At 59.5% G+C, this 14,995-nt stretch overlaps 1 protein-coding gene across 1 annotated transcript in view; it reads right to left on the bottom strand.

Moving 5' to 3' along the window:
* Nucleotides 1-261: 261 nt before the first annotated feature.
* The window catches only part of ARHGEF17 (Rho guanine nucleotide exchange factor 17), a 39,063-nt gene continuing 24,329 nt past the window's right edge, over nt 262-14,995 (bottom strand). Inside the window, exons 2-21 of the mRNA XM_075725064.1 lie at nt 12,858-12,935; nt 10,238-10,420; nt 9,726-9,842; nt 9,315-9,407; nt 8,347-8,523; nt 8,027-8,077; nt 6,909-7,018; nt 6,697-6,782; nt 6,452-6,570; nt 5,773-5,986; nt 5,602-5,675; nt 5,273-5,466; nt 4,935-5,185; nt 4,053-4,299; nt 3,884-3,970; nt 3,712-3,779; nt 3,186-3,334; nt 2,920-3,094; nt 1,754-1,996; nt 262-452 (exon numbers count right to left, since the gene is read on the bottom strand). Coding sequence (XP_075581179.1) covers nt 262-452; nt 1,754-1,996; nt 2,920-3,094; nt 3,186-3,334; nt 3,712-3,779; nt 3,884-3,970; nt 4,053-4,299; nt 4,935-5,185; nt 5,273-5,466; nt 5,602-5,675; nt 5,773-5,986; nt 6,452-6,570; nt 6,697-6,782; nt 6,909-7,018; nt 8,027-8,077; nt 8,347-8,523; nt 9,315-9,407; nt 9,726-9,842; nt 10,238-10,420; nt 12,858-12,935 — 2,907 coding nt within the window. The remainder of the gene's footprint in view (nt 453-1,753; nt 1,997-2,919; nt 3,095-3,185; nt 3,335-3,711; nt 3,780-3,883; nt 3,971-4,052; nt 4,300-4,934; nt 5,186-5,272; nt 5,467-5,601; nt 5,676-5,772; nt 5,987-6,451; nt 6,571-6,696; nt 6,783-6,908; nt 7,019-8,026; nt 8,078-8,346; nt 8,524-9,314; nt 9,408-9,725; nt 9,843-10,237; nt 10,421-12,857; nt 12,936-14,995) is intronic.

Raw genomic sequence — 14,995 nt, 5'->3', positions numbered from 1 at the left:
CCGCGCCCCAAAAGCGGGGTGTCCCCTGTCCCCCCACCTCCCCCAGTCCGGTGCGGTGGCCGAGGGGACGGCGGGGGGACCGGGGCTCATCCCCCCCAACCCCGAGCACACAGAGAGCAGCCGGGTTGGAGATGAGAGGCGCTGGGGTGGGGGGTGGTGGGGACGGGGGTCAGGACCAACCCCCCCCCCCCCCATTCTGTATATTGGGGGGCCAGCTCCCCCCCTTCCTCGCCGGGATGGCCCCAGGGGGGCCGCGGCCGTTCACGCTCTCCAGAGGAGGAGGTGGTTGGTGCTGTCATCCCGGCCCACCGTCTCGCTGCTGCTGGTCAGGCGGAAATCTTCGTAGCCGTCCCCGCCGCTGATCACCAGCATCTTGGGTTTGGAGAGGGTGAGGGCGGGGGCGCGGGGGCGCGACGGGTCTCGTTTCTCTGCCTCACTCGGCTTCTCGGCCCCTGCCAAGCGTGGAACCCCAACGTGGTGTCAGATGGACCCCCGTGGCTCCCCCGTTCCCCACCAGCATCCCACCGGTGTCATGCCACCAGCGTCATCCCAGCATCCTCCCACCAGCATCCCGCCACCAGCATCCCACCAGCATCGCCCCAGCATCTTCCCACCAGCACCATCCCATCAGCATGATCCCGCCAGCACCATCCCATGAGCATGATCCCACCAGCATGATCCCACCAGCATCATCCCACCAGCACGATCCCACCAGCATCATCCCACCAGCATGATCCCACCAGCATCATCCCACCAGCGTCATCCCACCAGCGTCATCCCACCAGCATCATCCCACCAGCATCATCCCACCAGCGTCATCCCACCAGCATGATCCCAGCATCCTCCCACCAGCATCGTCCCACCAGCACCATCCCACCAGCATCATCCCACCAGCATCATCCCAACATCATCCCACCAGCATCATCCCAGCATCATCCCACCAGCATCATCCCAACATCATCCCACCAGCATCATCCCACCAGCATCATCACAGCATCCTCCCACCAGCATCATCCCACCAGCACCATCCCACCAGCATCATCCCAGCATCCTCCCACCAGCATCATCCCAGCATCATCCCACTAGCATCATCCCAACATCATCCCACCAGCATGATCCCACCAGCACCATCATCCCAGCATCCTCCCACCAGCATCACCCCGCCAGCACCATCCCACCAGGACCATCCCACCAGCATCATCCCACCAGCATCCCAACATCATCCCACCAGCACCATCCCACCAGCATCCTCCAAACATCACCACCACTTTCCCAGGTGCCACATCTTGGCCCCCAAAAACTCCTCCCATCCCCAAGTAGCCCCTCCCACCCCAAATTAGCCCCTCCCTCCGATAGTAACCCCTCCCACCCAAATTACCACCTCCCCCCCATACATCGCCACCTTCTCCCCATTGCATCCAGACCTCAGAGCTGGGCTGGGTGAGATGAGTGGAAAAGCTTTCCGGTGGCTTTTCCCCATCGGAATTAGGGTCTCCCAGGGAAATTTGGGGTCACTCGAGTGATCCCTCAAGCCCCAGGGGGGCAGTTTAGCACCCAATATCCCTCCCTCCCCCCCCCCAATTTTTCTCCTTGGATTTTAACAAGGCAAGGATGGAGAGGGGACTCTGATGACTACGTTTCAAGGCTATTCCCAGTTATCCGCCGGTTGGGAGAGCATTCCCAGCTCCATAAAAACCATCCACTCGCCCTGGAGCAGGTCAGGATTGGCACCCCTCCAAGTCATCCCACCTACCCGTCTCCCTCGGCAATGGGAAGAGGACGTCGAAGCCGTCGGGCAGCTCAATGGCAGTGAGGAAGCGGACGTGGCCGGTGTGACCCTGGGAGAGCCCCACCAACGCCGGCGCCGCCTTGGCCGAGACGGCGAGGGTCAGCACCACGCCGGCGCTGGTCCCAATCCACAGCAAGTCCTTGCACACCAGGAGAGCCGTGATCCGCAGGCAGGCTGCCTTGTGCTGACGGATAATGGCATCCGAGCCTGTCGAGCAACCCAGCCATCAGCGTCCCTCCCTGCTTGGCATGGGGCTGTGAACCCTGCCGACGCCACCGGCCTCCGTCCCCAGGGGCGGCCGGGGGATGTGGGATACGGGGAAGGGACCCCACAACCCCCCTAGCTGGTATAAGGCACCCTTGGGTGCTGCCAGATTGGGCTGCCTGATTTCCCCGTGGGATTATGCAGTTACCCAGGGGCTGCCCTATTCCCACATGGGATTACGAAGCCGTCCAGAGGATTCCCTGTTACCCCGTGGGATTATGCAGATGCCCAGGGGCTTCCCTATTTCCACGTGGGGTTATGAAGCCACCCAGGGGCTGCCCAGTTTCTACGTGGGATTACACACGTGCCCAGGGGCTGCTCTATTCCTGCATGGAATTATGAAGCCACCCAAGGCTTGCCCTATTTCCCTATGGGATTATGCAGATGCCCAGGGGCTGCCCTATTCCTGCGTGGGATTCCGCCACCACCCAGGAGCTGCCCTATTTCCACATGGGATTATGCAGCTGCCCAAGGGCTACCCGATTTCTGCATGGGATCACGCGCACGCCCAGGGGCTGCCCTATTCCTGCGCGAGATTACGAAGCCACCCACGGGATTCGCTATTTCCCTGTGGGATTAGGCTGATGCCCAGGGGATGCCCTGTTTCTGCATGGGATTATCCATCCGCCCAGGGGCTGCCCTATTTCCCTGTGGGATTATGCAGCTGCCTAACACCGAGGACGAACCCCGTGAGCGTGACAAGTCGGGTCTCCTTCCCTGAAGCTGGTTGGGATGTGGGAAATACTAAAATTTCCCAGCGCTGGATGCTGCAGGGCATCGCATTTTCAAGGCAGATGATGGGCACATGCACCCACCGGAGAATGCGATGGGCACCCACCGGAAGACCTGTCACCAGTGGGACTTACCGGCGAGCATCTTGTGCACCGGGGGAGTGATATCTGCTTCGGCCAACTGCTCGTAGCTGGTGGCGTGGTAAAGCCGGACCTGGGCGCTGCTCTGCAGCGCGACCCACACGCCGGTCCCTGCGCTCACCATGCAGGTGACGCTGCGCCCACCGTCCTGTCCCACCTGGAGCGTGTGCTGAGGGTGACAGAGCCACAGCGATGCCATTGATGATGCCACCGATGCCCACCACCGTCCCCCCCCGACCTCCCACCATCGCCCGCGGTACCTCTTGCGCCAACGTGGTGGTGTTGAGGACGATGACCCGGTTTTGGCAGCCGCACCAGAGCTTCCCCGCCACCGCCACCATCTTGGTGATGGGGCTCCCTGGTGAGCCCAGGGACAGGGACTTGGAGTTTTGGGGGTCCCAGAAGCGGCCTGTGAGGGTGGTGAGGGGGGGGTGTTGTTAAAGTATCCCCAGAAAACCCCCCATCTTGACCCAGCCGATGGGATGCGGTGGCCGGAGATGCCCATCTCCAGGTCCCCCGTTGGAGGGGACATGAGCTGATGTCCCCAGGGGATGCCAGCAGCAGGGAGGGACCAGGAAGAGGATGCACGCCTCCACCTGGCTCTGATTTTGGGATCTTCGGCATCTCTTGAGGTACATCCCTTCCCTTCCCACAGCGGCAGGGAAGCTGCTGGCACCCCAAGCATCCCTCCCTGGGGGGGCTGCCCAAGCACCCACCCAACAGCCGCTGCTTTGGGGCTGCGTTTAATCCCCCCAGTGCCCTTTGATGGCCCCCATCCAGCCTCACCTGCCTCCCGCTGGTACGCAACAAGCTCCCCATTGGCCAACGACACGAAAACCTGGTTATCCAGGTACCTGTGAGGAGAAAAACCCTTGGCAAACCAGTCGCAGAGCCCCACTCAGCCACCCCAAACCACCTCACTGTGGACAGCCCAGAGCCAAAAATCTTCCCTGCTTACAAGATGCACATGACGGCAGCAGCGTGTTGCATCTTCATGCTGTTCTTCCTGTTACGGATGTTGTCCGAGGACTGGTACACATGGATGCTGCGGGAGGAGAGCAAAGCTTGAGGTTCACCCGGCATCAGGGTCCACCCCACGTGTGTGTCCCCCCATTCTGGGGACATACCAGCCATCCTCAGTGCCCAACCACATGGAGCTCTGATGAGCTTCAGGGTCAAGGCTGAGGAGGTCCTCAAGGCTGCCCCGGGTGAAGGAGCCGCGGCTGGAGCGGCGCAGGGCTCGCCCATCTGTGGGGCTCTCGCCACGCCGGTTTTGGCCGTAGGTGCCGGTGATGGGCATGAAGCCAGGTTCTTGCTCTTCCTCTGAGCTCGTTGTCTCCGCCGTTGCCTCCTTGCAGCTTGGGATCTCTTCATCTGCAGAGGATGATGATGAGGAGGAAGCAATAGGTCAGACCAGGACCACCCAACACCCATCAAAGTGATGGGGAAGAGACCATGGGTCCCCTTGTGGTGTCAAGCCTGGAGGACGATGTAGGGATCCTGAGCCCCGAACCCACCAGGTTTTACCTAAAGCCACCAGCCCCATCCCAGCACCACAGGGCTGGGCTGATGCCCCCCAACATCTCTTTTCCTAGGATTTCCTTGGCTCAAAAGCTCCAGCTGTGTAATTCCCTGAGGAACGCAAGGCAGAGTGGCCAAAATGATGGAGCCGCCCATCATTTTAGTAGGGCCTGTAGCAATAGGCCGAGGAGTAATGGCTTTAAACTAAAAGACTGTAGATTCAGAGTCAATATAAGGAAGAAATGTTTTACACCGAGGGTGGTGAGACACTGGCACTGGTTGCCCAGAGAGGTGGGAGATGCCCCATCCCTGGAAACATTCAAGGTCAGGTTGGACGAGGCTTTGAGCAACCTATCCAGTGGAAGATGTCCCTGCCCATGGCAGGGGGTTGGACTGGATGACATTTAAAGGTCCTTTCCAACCCAATGCATTCTATGATTCTATGATTTCGGGGCAAAAGAAGTGTTTTTTGCTAAGCAGGGACTCACTGCCGAAGCTGGAGGAGATGGTGGAGTGGCTGGCTTGGCTCTGCAGCGTCCCCGAGGGACTGGGCGAGGACTCATCATCTGTGTCATCGCTATCGAAGGGCACCAGCTCCCTGTTGCCGCCGTCGACCGGCTCCGAGAGCTCCAGCGACGAACCCGAGATGGATATGTGCAGGCACGGCTGCGGCCCCGCATCCTCCGGCTGCGCCGGCATCGGCTCCGAGGAGGGGCTGCCCACCGGCTCGGCACGCTCCCTGCCGCGACGAGGGGAGGGGGGAAAGAAGCAGCTCCAGCATCGCCCCGTGCCCGCCGGCTCCGCGGTGCCGGTGGGAATGTCCTACCTATACGCCCGCTTGAGACCGGGCACGGAGGCGATGCAGAGGATCCTGGCGGAGCAGACAGCGATGCATGCCTCCACCGTGGGCTCCTTACGGATGCTGAGCAAACAAACCTGCCCCACGTAACCATCACTGTTGCAAACCCAAACCTCGTGGGAGCTTTCTGGGCTGCCGTGGCTGGGAGAAGCACAAGAAAACTGCAAGGAAGCAAAAGATGGGATGATTTGGGTCATTTGGGAATGACACAGGAGCTCTTGGCATCCAGTGGCAAGCCCACCAGGATGGAGAGGACCGCAGCTCCCATGGGATGCTTGAACCCAGCCCCCAAGTACCTGCATCCCGCTCCGCGTCTTCATGATGGGGATGGCCTTGAGGAACTCCGGGTCCAGGCAGTTTTTGCTGGAAGCTGGGAAAATCAAATTGGAGGATGAAGAAGTGATGGAGAAAAGGGGAAATGATGCCAAGCCCACCACTGTGTCCATCTCCCCAGTCCCTGGGGTTACCCAGCTTCTTCTTGGCATCCTCAAAGGCTTGCTCAAAGCCGAGCCGGGCATCAGGGTTGGGGAACTCAAAGATGAAAGACTCGGTGCCGTCAGCTTTGGTGGTGCTGAGCTCCACTTTGTTGGGGGGGAAGGCCATGCTGAAGGACAGGGATTGCTTCTCTGCCAGCTCCCGGTGGATGGCGGCCATCAGGTCCTTGATCACGTCATCCAGGCTCTGGGGACGGGGACAATGCTTCAGCTCTCAGGGATGGGCCACCACCAGCCACATGCCTGACGATGCCCCCATCCACCCCCTGGCATCCTTCAGAGGCTGCCCCAACCCCACTGTGGCTTTGGGGCTGGTGACATCTGGGCCCTCAGAGGACACTCATGGTCACCAGCACTTCCACAGGCTCTCCTCCCCACCAAGGACATCCCAGTTGGTCCCTTGGGGAAGGTGTCTGGCCGGGGGACAGCACCAGGGCCACCATGTGACACTGACCCTGTGCATCCCCAAGCATCCTTCAGAAGCTGCCCCAACCCTCCTGGTGGCGTTAGGGCTGGTGGCATCTGGGTCCTTTGAGGACACTCATGGCCACCAGTCCTTCCACAGGTTCTCCCTCTCACTGAGGACATCCCATGTGGTCCCACCGGGAATGTGTCCAGCCAGGGGACAGCACCAGGGCCACCATCTCCATACCTGGTGGGGGAAGCTGAGGGTCTCCGACAGCTTGCTGACTTGCCCCAAAGTGCTGAGGTCTTCATCCAGGCGGCAGATGCTTTTCTGGATGCTCTCCCGGTTGGTGGCTTGCGAGGCACCTGTGTGGGGACACGCACATGGCGTTAACATCTTCCTCCCTGGCACCGCGCAGGGGAACCTTCTCCCTTCCAGCCAGGGGTGAGCAATGAGTTTTGGGGTGGGATGGGACACTCCAGCAGACAGACCTTTGACGATGTCCACGTCCTCCAGCGGCAGCTTCCAGAGCAGCTTGTACTTGCTGGCGGTGTCGATCACGCTGGCTGCCGTGTACCTGGGAGGTTGGGGGGGATGGCTGAGCTGCACCCATGTCCCCAGCACCCTAAAGACAGCTCAGCCGGTGGGGACAGCCCTAACGCTGTGGGTTAATCATGGTGGATGCCCCCCAGGTGGTACTCACAGGCTCATGGAGCTGCGGCGGAGGGAGCCTGACTTGCGCTTCAACGTTGTGCACACCAGCAGGTCCGTGAAGAGGAAGAAGGAGCGGTCCTTCTTCCCACCCACTGCCTTCTGCAGAGCGGTGGGAGACACCAAGGGGTTAACATCTGGCCCCCCCGCTGCCAGCGCTGGGACCGGTCCCTGCCTCAGTTTCCCCACATGCTGCCATGGCACAGGGAGGCTGCAGGGTGGGACAGGTCCCACACCACCATCTGCATGGGGACTGGCTGTGTCCTCATGATGGTGAAAGGGGACATGCGTGCAACGGCTGTGCGGGCAATGCCACAGGATCTCACTCGTGGGGAAGCACCGGGGCCATGGGACACACCAGGCATGGGCTCACCAGGAACCTCACCGTCTCCACCTCCAGTCTCTCTATCCACCCCTGGCCTGGGGCTGCTGCAGGCTCTCCCTGCCTCCTGCCTGCTCCCAAACCCATCTTATCTTCACACACACTTGAGGAATTTTATATTGTCCCCATCCATCTGTCATCGAGCCATCTGTCCATCCTTCCATCCATCCATCCATCCATCCACCCATTCATCCATACATCCTTCCATCCTTCCATCCACCTTCCATCTGTCCTTTCCATCTGTCCATCCATCCATCCTTTGTCCACCCATCCATCCATCTGTCCAACCTTCCATCCATCCATCCTTCCATTCTTCCATCCATCCTTCCATCCATCTGTCCATCCTTCTAGAATCATAGAGTATCTTGAGTTGGAAGGGACCCATAAGGATCATGGAGTCCAACTCCCTGCTCCTTGCAGAACTCCCTAACACTAAACCATATGACTAAGAGCGTCGTCCAGACACTCCTTGAACTCTGACAGGCTTGGTGCTGTGACCATTACCCTGGTGAGTCTGTTCCAGTGACCGACCACCCTCTCAGTGAAGAACCTTTTCCTAATGTCCAATCTGAACTTCCTCTGATGCAGCTTCCATCCATCCATCCATCCACCTATAGCCTCCCATGGGCACACAGGCACCCCATGACCCACAATCATAGCCTCCCACTGCCCCATCCAGTGTGTGGTCCCATGGCCCTGATGGTGACGAGGCACCACCCTGCTCTTACCACTTCCACGACCATCTCCTGGCGCAGGAACCTGCGGAGCGGGGCCTGGAGCTGTGGGGACAAGGAGGCTCATGAGCGGGAAGCCCCAGGGGGGGACCCTCATGGGCTTCATCCCTGCCCCTGCGGCCCCCCGGCTCAGAACTGGCACCCCAGCCCCTTCCCAAAACTCCCAGGAGCCCACCAAGGCCAAGTGATGATGGGGAAAGCAGGACCTGGAGGAGAAAACAAGTGGCCCAGCCTGGGGTGACCCAGAAAGAGCAGAAATGGTTGCATTTTGGGGAGAAGGAAAGACTGACCCCGTGTAAGACCCCCATACGTACGTCCTCCATGCCTTCAATGTGGGACTCAATCTCCTGCACAATCCGGGCGTTCCTCTCCACCTCCTCTGCGCTCTTCATGCCTTTGTTGATCCTCTCAGCCACTTGCTTGATGTTGCGCTGGGCGTCGATGAGGAAAGGGTGGTCGGGGTGGTCCTCTGGTGTGTGCTTCAGCAGGTCCTGCCATGGGGCCACAGCCAAGATGTCACCATGGGCAAAGCCTGGGCATCGGCCATGCCCTGACGCCCCCAAACAAAAGGCCCTACTGTGCTGCTCTGGCTGCTGGGGATGGAAACCAGCCCCATGCAGTAAAGGTTTTGCAAAGAGCTTTGGCCACCACCAGCCTGGTCTTTACAACCTCTAAAGAGGCCACCAGCTCCTGAGAGCACATCATCACCTTGCTCGGATGCCCAAAATTCATCGCCAGAAGTGTTCAAGGTGAAGCTGGATGAGGCTTTGAGCAATGTGATCTAGTGGAAGATGTCTCTGCCCATGGCAGGGGGGCTGGACTAGATGACCTTTAAAGGTCCCTTCCAACGCAAACCCTTCTGTGATTCTATGAAAGCACATCCCCACCAGCCTGAGCACCAGGGAGAGTGACACTGGCACAGGGAAACTGAGGCACAGAGGGGATGGCAGTGCGACTGGTCCCAAAATGGTGCTGCAACGTCCAACCTCCCAACAGAAAGGTAAAGGGGAAGGGGACTGCACACCCATAGGGAGATGCTGGGGGCGGACAGCGGGGTGACAGTGCTCAGGGTGACCATCCCCAGGAGGGCAGAGCTGCGCGCATACCTGGGGACACCAACTTTGTGTCAAGGGATGGGAAAAGGGTCCAGGAAAGACATGAAACCCCTAAAAGCTCCCGTTACGTGGAGGTGAGGAGGAGCCATGGTCTCACCCGCTCCTGGCACGGCATAGACGCCCTCCTGCCTGCACCCAGCTGCCTGCACCCAGCTGCCTGCACCCACCTTCACCAGCAGCTCGTATCGTGGGATCCTCTGCACCGGCTTGATCATCAGGTCAGACAGAGCCTGCTTCTCCTTGTTCTCACGCATGCTTTGCTGCAAAACACCGTTGGGGGACAAGGACGGGCCCATTAGGTGGGACACAGCAGGGACTCGGCGTGCCACCAGCCCAGGACCTGGAGCAACACCTGTTTGGGGTCAGGTTTGACTCCTTTTTACACCATCCGGAGTGACTCCGGTTCATCCCAACCTGGTCTCTTTGCTATAAAACCAAGAAAAAGATGGGGGGAAAACTCCCAGTCTGACCACAAATTACCAGTTTACTCCCATTAACCCCCATCCTGCCCCACCAGCAGCCTCACAGGTGGCTCTGGACCTTGGCCAACATCTGTGGGGAGAGAAACCAGGACCCACCTCCAGGAACTTTATGAATGCCGGCCGGGCTTCCTTGGCGATTCTGACAGCATCCTTGGCATTGAGGAAGTTATCGATGTAGGCAGAGTAGATGTTCACCAGCACGTCCTTGGAGAACTGGGAGGGGAAAAGAGGGGGGAAAAAGGGGATAGGTCCAGCATGGACCTCCCAGGCAAGCTTGGAAGAAGCTTCCCCAAGGGTTAATCCTGGCTCTGGGCTGCCGCGGGGAGGGCTCACCGGACGCCTGCCCCCCTCGATTTTTCAGCCCTGACATTTCTGCTCCCGAGGCAGAAACGCTGAGCTGCAGACCCAGCCGGTCGCCGCAACACCCCACCGTTACGCTAAGCAGACGGCAGGCCTGGAGATCGTCTCCTGTTCTCCATCCCAGGCGTGTTTGGCCCGTCCTTTAATCACTCCCCTGCCTCCTGCTCCGAAACTTCTCCTGCTGGGGCCGTGCCCAAGAGTGGGCACGCCTGGGTTCCCCGGGGGAAATCCACCTCACGAGGACCTACCGACTGCACAAGGAGGTCGCCCACTTTCTGCTTCTCGTGCCAGTTCTGCACGCAGTCGTGGATCTGCTCCAGGAACTGCTCGTGGTGCTCCAGCAGCTCGGGGATCTGGTCGAAGATCTCATCCACCAGCGATGGGTCACACAACAGCGAATTCTCCGGTTGCTTCAGTGGCTTCATGTAACCCTGCGGGGAAGCAAAGGCATCGGGGTCCACATAGATTTCTTTTCCCACCCCTCAGTAATTTTTCAACCCCTGTAAATATGGGGATTGGTGGCATCCTGCAGCAGGGGGTTCCCCCAGTGAACGTTGGCTTGTGGGGCTCATCAGAGGGACCTGACAGTGCTGGGTCCCAGCAGGTTTTGCACCCCAGCCCCTCTGGGTCCCATCCCACCCAGTGCATCCCCACAGCAGAGTGGGGAGTGGGGTAGGTCTGCATGAGGAACCCCCAAAGCATGGCATCCTCTGTCCCCCAGCCACAGCCTTGAGAGGCTCCAAACTGTCGCTGTCATGACCCTTGGTCACCTCCATCTGCTACAGAGCCTGACCCAGCTAGAGAATCAAGGCAGCATGACCCTGGGATCCAAAAGCCAGTGGGTTCCCAGTGGGATTTAGGGTGTTTGGGACCAGGAGAGGCTGGAGTGAGTGGGGTGGAGGCACCGGGTCAAGCCCTGAACCACCTCACCATCAGCATCTCTTGGGCAATGGCCAACGAGCGATGCTCAGGGTCAGTAGGAAAAGTGGGACAAGAGCAGGTCCTCTGCAAGGCTGGGTGGGCAGCTCTGCTATGAAACCCCTTTTCTCCACCTGTGGGGCAGAGCTGCAGAGGGGAACAGTGCCCCCGGGAGCGGGACAGCTGGATTTGCAAGGGATGCAGGATGAGGAAGGTCTTCTCAGGCCTTGCCTCCTCCTCAGCCTGTCCAGTACAGGGTGCTGGTGTCCTTCAGGATGTTGGGAAGACCATGGAGCTGAGCAGTGAGGATAGGACCCACCTCGAGCTGATTTGGACATCTCCATCCAAGCTGGCGAGGGAGGAGTCATCCCCCAAGGATGAGGTTCCTCAGGCTGACGGTGGGTATCTCGTGAAAACCCAAGTTAGAAAGGCCAAATCCTTCCCGAGGCTCATAACCTGCCTCACCTGTCCTACTGTGGCCAAAATTTCCAGCGGGAGCTGGGCTGGGCTGTGTCATTTATCTCACCCATTATGAAGTTGGGGGAACGAGGACCAGATGGGGAAGAAAAGCATGGAGACAGCCCCTGCCTGGGCACACGAGGAGCACAGGCAGGGCTTGCCCATGCACCATCTGGCTTGGCTGGAAGATGATGCTCCAAGCTGGTCCCTGTCCCTGGTAGCCACTGTGCTACATGCCACCAGGCTACATCATGGATCCAAGCACCTTGTCCCAACTAAGACAGGGAGTTGGGGGTGTCTGGACCCCTGTGACCACCCCCCAGGAAGGTCAGGTCCCCCTGGTTGCACCATGCCTGGACATGTTCCACAGGCAAGAGCTCAGGCATTAATGCCCTGTGGCTCCCATCTGAGTCCAACCAGTCTCTCCAGTGGGGAACCGGTGAGCCCCAGCACGGCTGTTCTCTCTCCAACCAGCCTCCTGTCCCACCTCAGAGGAGGACACAGCCCATGGGACAACCTCTGTCCATGCCAAGACCAGCAGGGACACCACCCGACCCCAAACCCTGTACAACTTCCCCCAAAAGAAGTTTCACAGTGAGGAACCTCTCACCCCTCCAAGCCAACCTCTGCACTAGGAGCAGCCTCGAAGGGTCCTTCCCTCCTGCAGCAACATCTGACAGGGCACATCTGGGTCCACCATGGGGGCATCCTCGCAGGGGATTTATGGGGAAAGCTGGGTGTTGGGATGATGGGTGCCCCACGCCCTCGTGGATATGCCCAGCAGCTGTCCTACAGGCACTGCTTCGTATCGAGCAGAGCAGAGCTCTGATTTTTTGGTGTTTCCACCTGCAGCGGTGTGGTTGGACAACCCACACCTACGCCAGCGTGACCTAGTCTCCAGGGCATTGACCGCCATTAACCTTCTGCAACACCTTCATTAACATCTGAAATGTGGGGTGGACCCTCCAGCCAGGCTGCTCCAAGAGAGCTCCAGGAACCAGCTCAGTAAAAAAAGGACTGAGAAAAACCCTTGGCCCATGGCTGCAGGTGATGACGCTGAGCAGAAAATGGGGGGACATGGGAACGGGGGCTGTAAGGGGTCTCCCATCATGGGATGGCCATCAGCAACAGCGCAGGAGATGGGGTGCAACATGAGGAAGAGCTTTTAGGGGGCAAGCACTGAAAGGGGCTTGGGGACACGATACCCACCAGGTGACAACCCACCAGGAACATTACCGGCTTGATCTGGGGGACAGAGGTGACCCCCATACCCCATTCTTGACACTATTGCCACGCTGCTCCCACCTCCAGCCCTGCTGTCCCCAACATCCCCACTGCCACCCATCCCCAATCCATCCCCGCGCCCCATCAGTGCTGGTAGAGCACCCATGGCTGGGGGTCTGACTTGGGGTCCTGGGGACGGTGACAAGCAAGGGATGGTCACACTGTGACGAGGTTTGGGGTGCCATGTCCCCAGCCGTGCCACGTTACCTGCATCAAGGTGCGCAAGGACTCCACGTAGGACTGCTCCGTGTCCAGCAGTGTCATGATGACGTGTTTCCTCATGTCCTGCCCGGGTGGAAAGAAAGATGAGTTTTGGGGTGACACGATGGAGGGGAGCTACGTGGCGGGTGTCAGTGCCGGTGCAGGGGCTCAGCGGGGAGGCTGAACGCCGGAGGAGCCCGGCTGGCGTCCAGCTCCCCTCCGCTCCCTCTCCACCCCGATGGAGGAATCCGGGAGGATTAGGAAGTACATGACACCGAGCGCACAGAGACGCCTGGTTTCCTCCGCGGCCGCGTCAGGAGCCCGCCCTGGATCTCACAGCCCTACATGGGTTGGTCCCGGCGCCCTCCGTCTCTCCGGCGGCTCCGCTCGGAGCAGTCCCGTAGGAATTCGCCTCCCGCCCGGCACCCTGGGCACCCCAGCGCTGGGCTGTGGCCTGCAGGAGGGGGATTAATGGGGTGGTGGGGGGCATGGGGAGGTGGTGGTGTGGGACGGTCTGCCAGTTTTGGGAAGCAGATGGGTCGGGGTCTTCTCAGTTGTGGGGCTCAGAGACCCCTCTCATGTGCAGCACCTGGGGGGACGCCCCTGCAGCCCAGCCTGCGTGCGAGATGCTCCAGAGCCCAGGGTGTGAGACACCCCAAAAGTTTTGGGTGCAGAGATGCTCCAAAGGCTCTGAGTGCAGAGACACCCCAAAAGTTTTGGGTGCGAGATCGTCCAAGGGCCCTGGGTGCTGAGACATCCCAAAAGTTTTGGGTGTGAGATGCTCCAAGGGCCCTGGGTGCAGTGACACCTCAAAAGGTTTGGGTGTGAAGGTACTACAAAGGTGCTGGGTAGAGTGATACCCCAAATATTCTGGGTGCAGAGATGCTCCAAGGGCCCTGGGTGCAGAGACACCCAAAAAGTTTTGGGTGCAGAGATGCTCCAGAGACTCTGGGGGCAGAGATACCCCAAAAGTTTTGTGTGTGGATATGCTCTAGAGACCCTAGGTGTGAGATACCCCACAAGTTTTGGGCGTAGAAATGCTCCAAGGACCCGGGGTTCAGAGATACCCCAAAAGTTTTGTGTGTGGCGGTGCTCCAGAGACACTGGGTGCAGAGATACCCCAAAAGTTTTTGGTGCAGAGATGCTCCAAGTGCCCTGGGTGCACAGATATCCCAAAAGTTTTGGCTGTGGAGATGCTCCAAAGACCTTGGGTGTGAAACACCCCAAATGTTTTGGGTGCAGGGACTCTGCTGGCCCTAGGAAAGGAGATGCTCCAAGATGCTGGGTATGGAGACACTACAATGGTCCTGTTCATGGAGACCAACCAAGGCCCTGGGTGCAGAGACGCCCCAAGCTTTGCGTGCGCGGACAGCCCAAAGTCCCTGGGTGCTTGGACACCTCAAAGGCCCTGGGTGCAGAGACACCCCAAGCTGTGGGTGTGAGGCACCCCAAAGTCCCTAGAGGCTTGGACACCCCCAAGGCCATGGGTATAGAGATGCCCCAAAGGCCCTGGGTGTGGAGATGCTCCAATGAACCTGGGCGCAGAGACACTCCAACTGTCCCATTAATGGAGACACCCCAATGGCCATGGGTGCAGGGACACCCTGGATGCTGTAGGTGCACAGATACCCCAAAGCCCCTGTGGACAAGGACCCTCCAAAGGTCCTGGGTGCTCGGACACCCAACAGCCCTGGGTGCAGAGATGTCCCACCTGGCCAGCACAGCATGTTGGGACCAGGTTCCCCTGACCTGCTGCCACTATGGGGGTTCCTGGAGCCACCAAACCCCAACATGACCCATCTCCTCGTGGGATGAGCCTCTGTGCCCCAGCGACGCGGGGCTGCGTTCCCCCCTGCTGCTCCCGGCAGGGACACGAGTGCCACAAAGCCGCTCTGCAACCACAGAAGGAAGCCTTAACCCAACCATCTTCACCACAGATGGAAGCCACCATCTCCCCGGTGGTCCCCAGGGAGCAATGGGAAGGGATCCTGGCCAAATCCTGCTCGGTGCTCGAGAACAGAGCCGTGCCTCAGTTTCCCCACTCACCCACCCACCAAGCTGCTATCAGCCTCTTCAGCCAAGCAAGGAGGAAACTGTCTAGAGCCAAATATGATGGTGACGGGTCAAAGCCCCCCCAGGAAACC

Source organism: Pelecanus crispus, chromosome 1 (genome assembly GCF_030463565.1).
Source record: "Pelecanus crispus isolate bPelCri1 chromosome 1, bPelCri1.pri, whole genome shotgun sequence".
In the NCBI taxonomy this organism is placed as follows: Eukaryota; Metazoa; Chordata; class Aves; order Pelecaniformes; family Pelecanidae; genus Pelecanus; species Pelecanus crispus.
The sequence above is the reverse complement of the archived record's forward strand: the minus strand, read 5'-3'. Positions and strand labels throughout refer to the sequence as shown.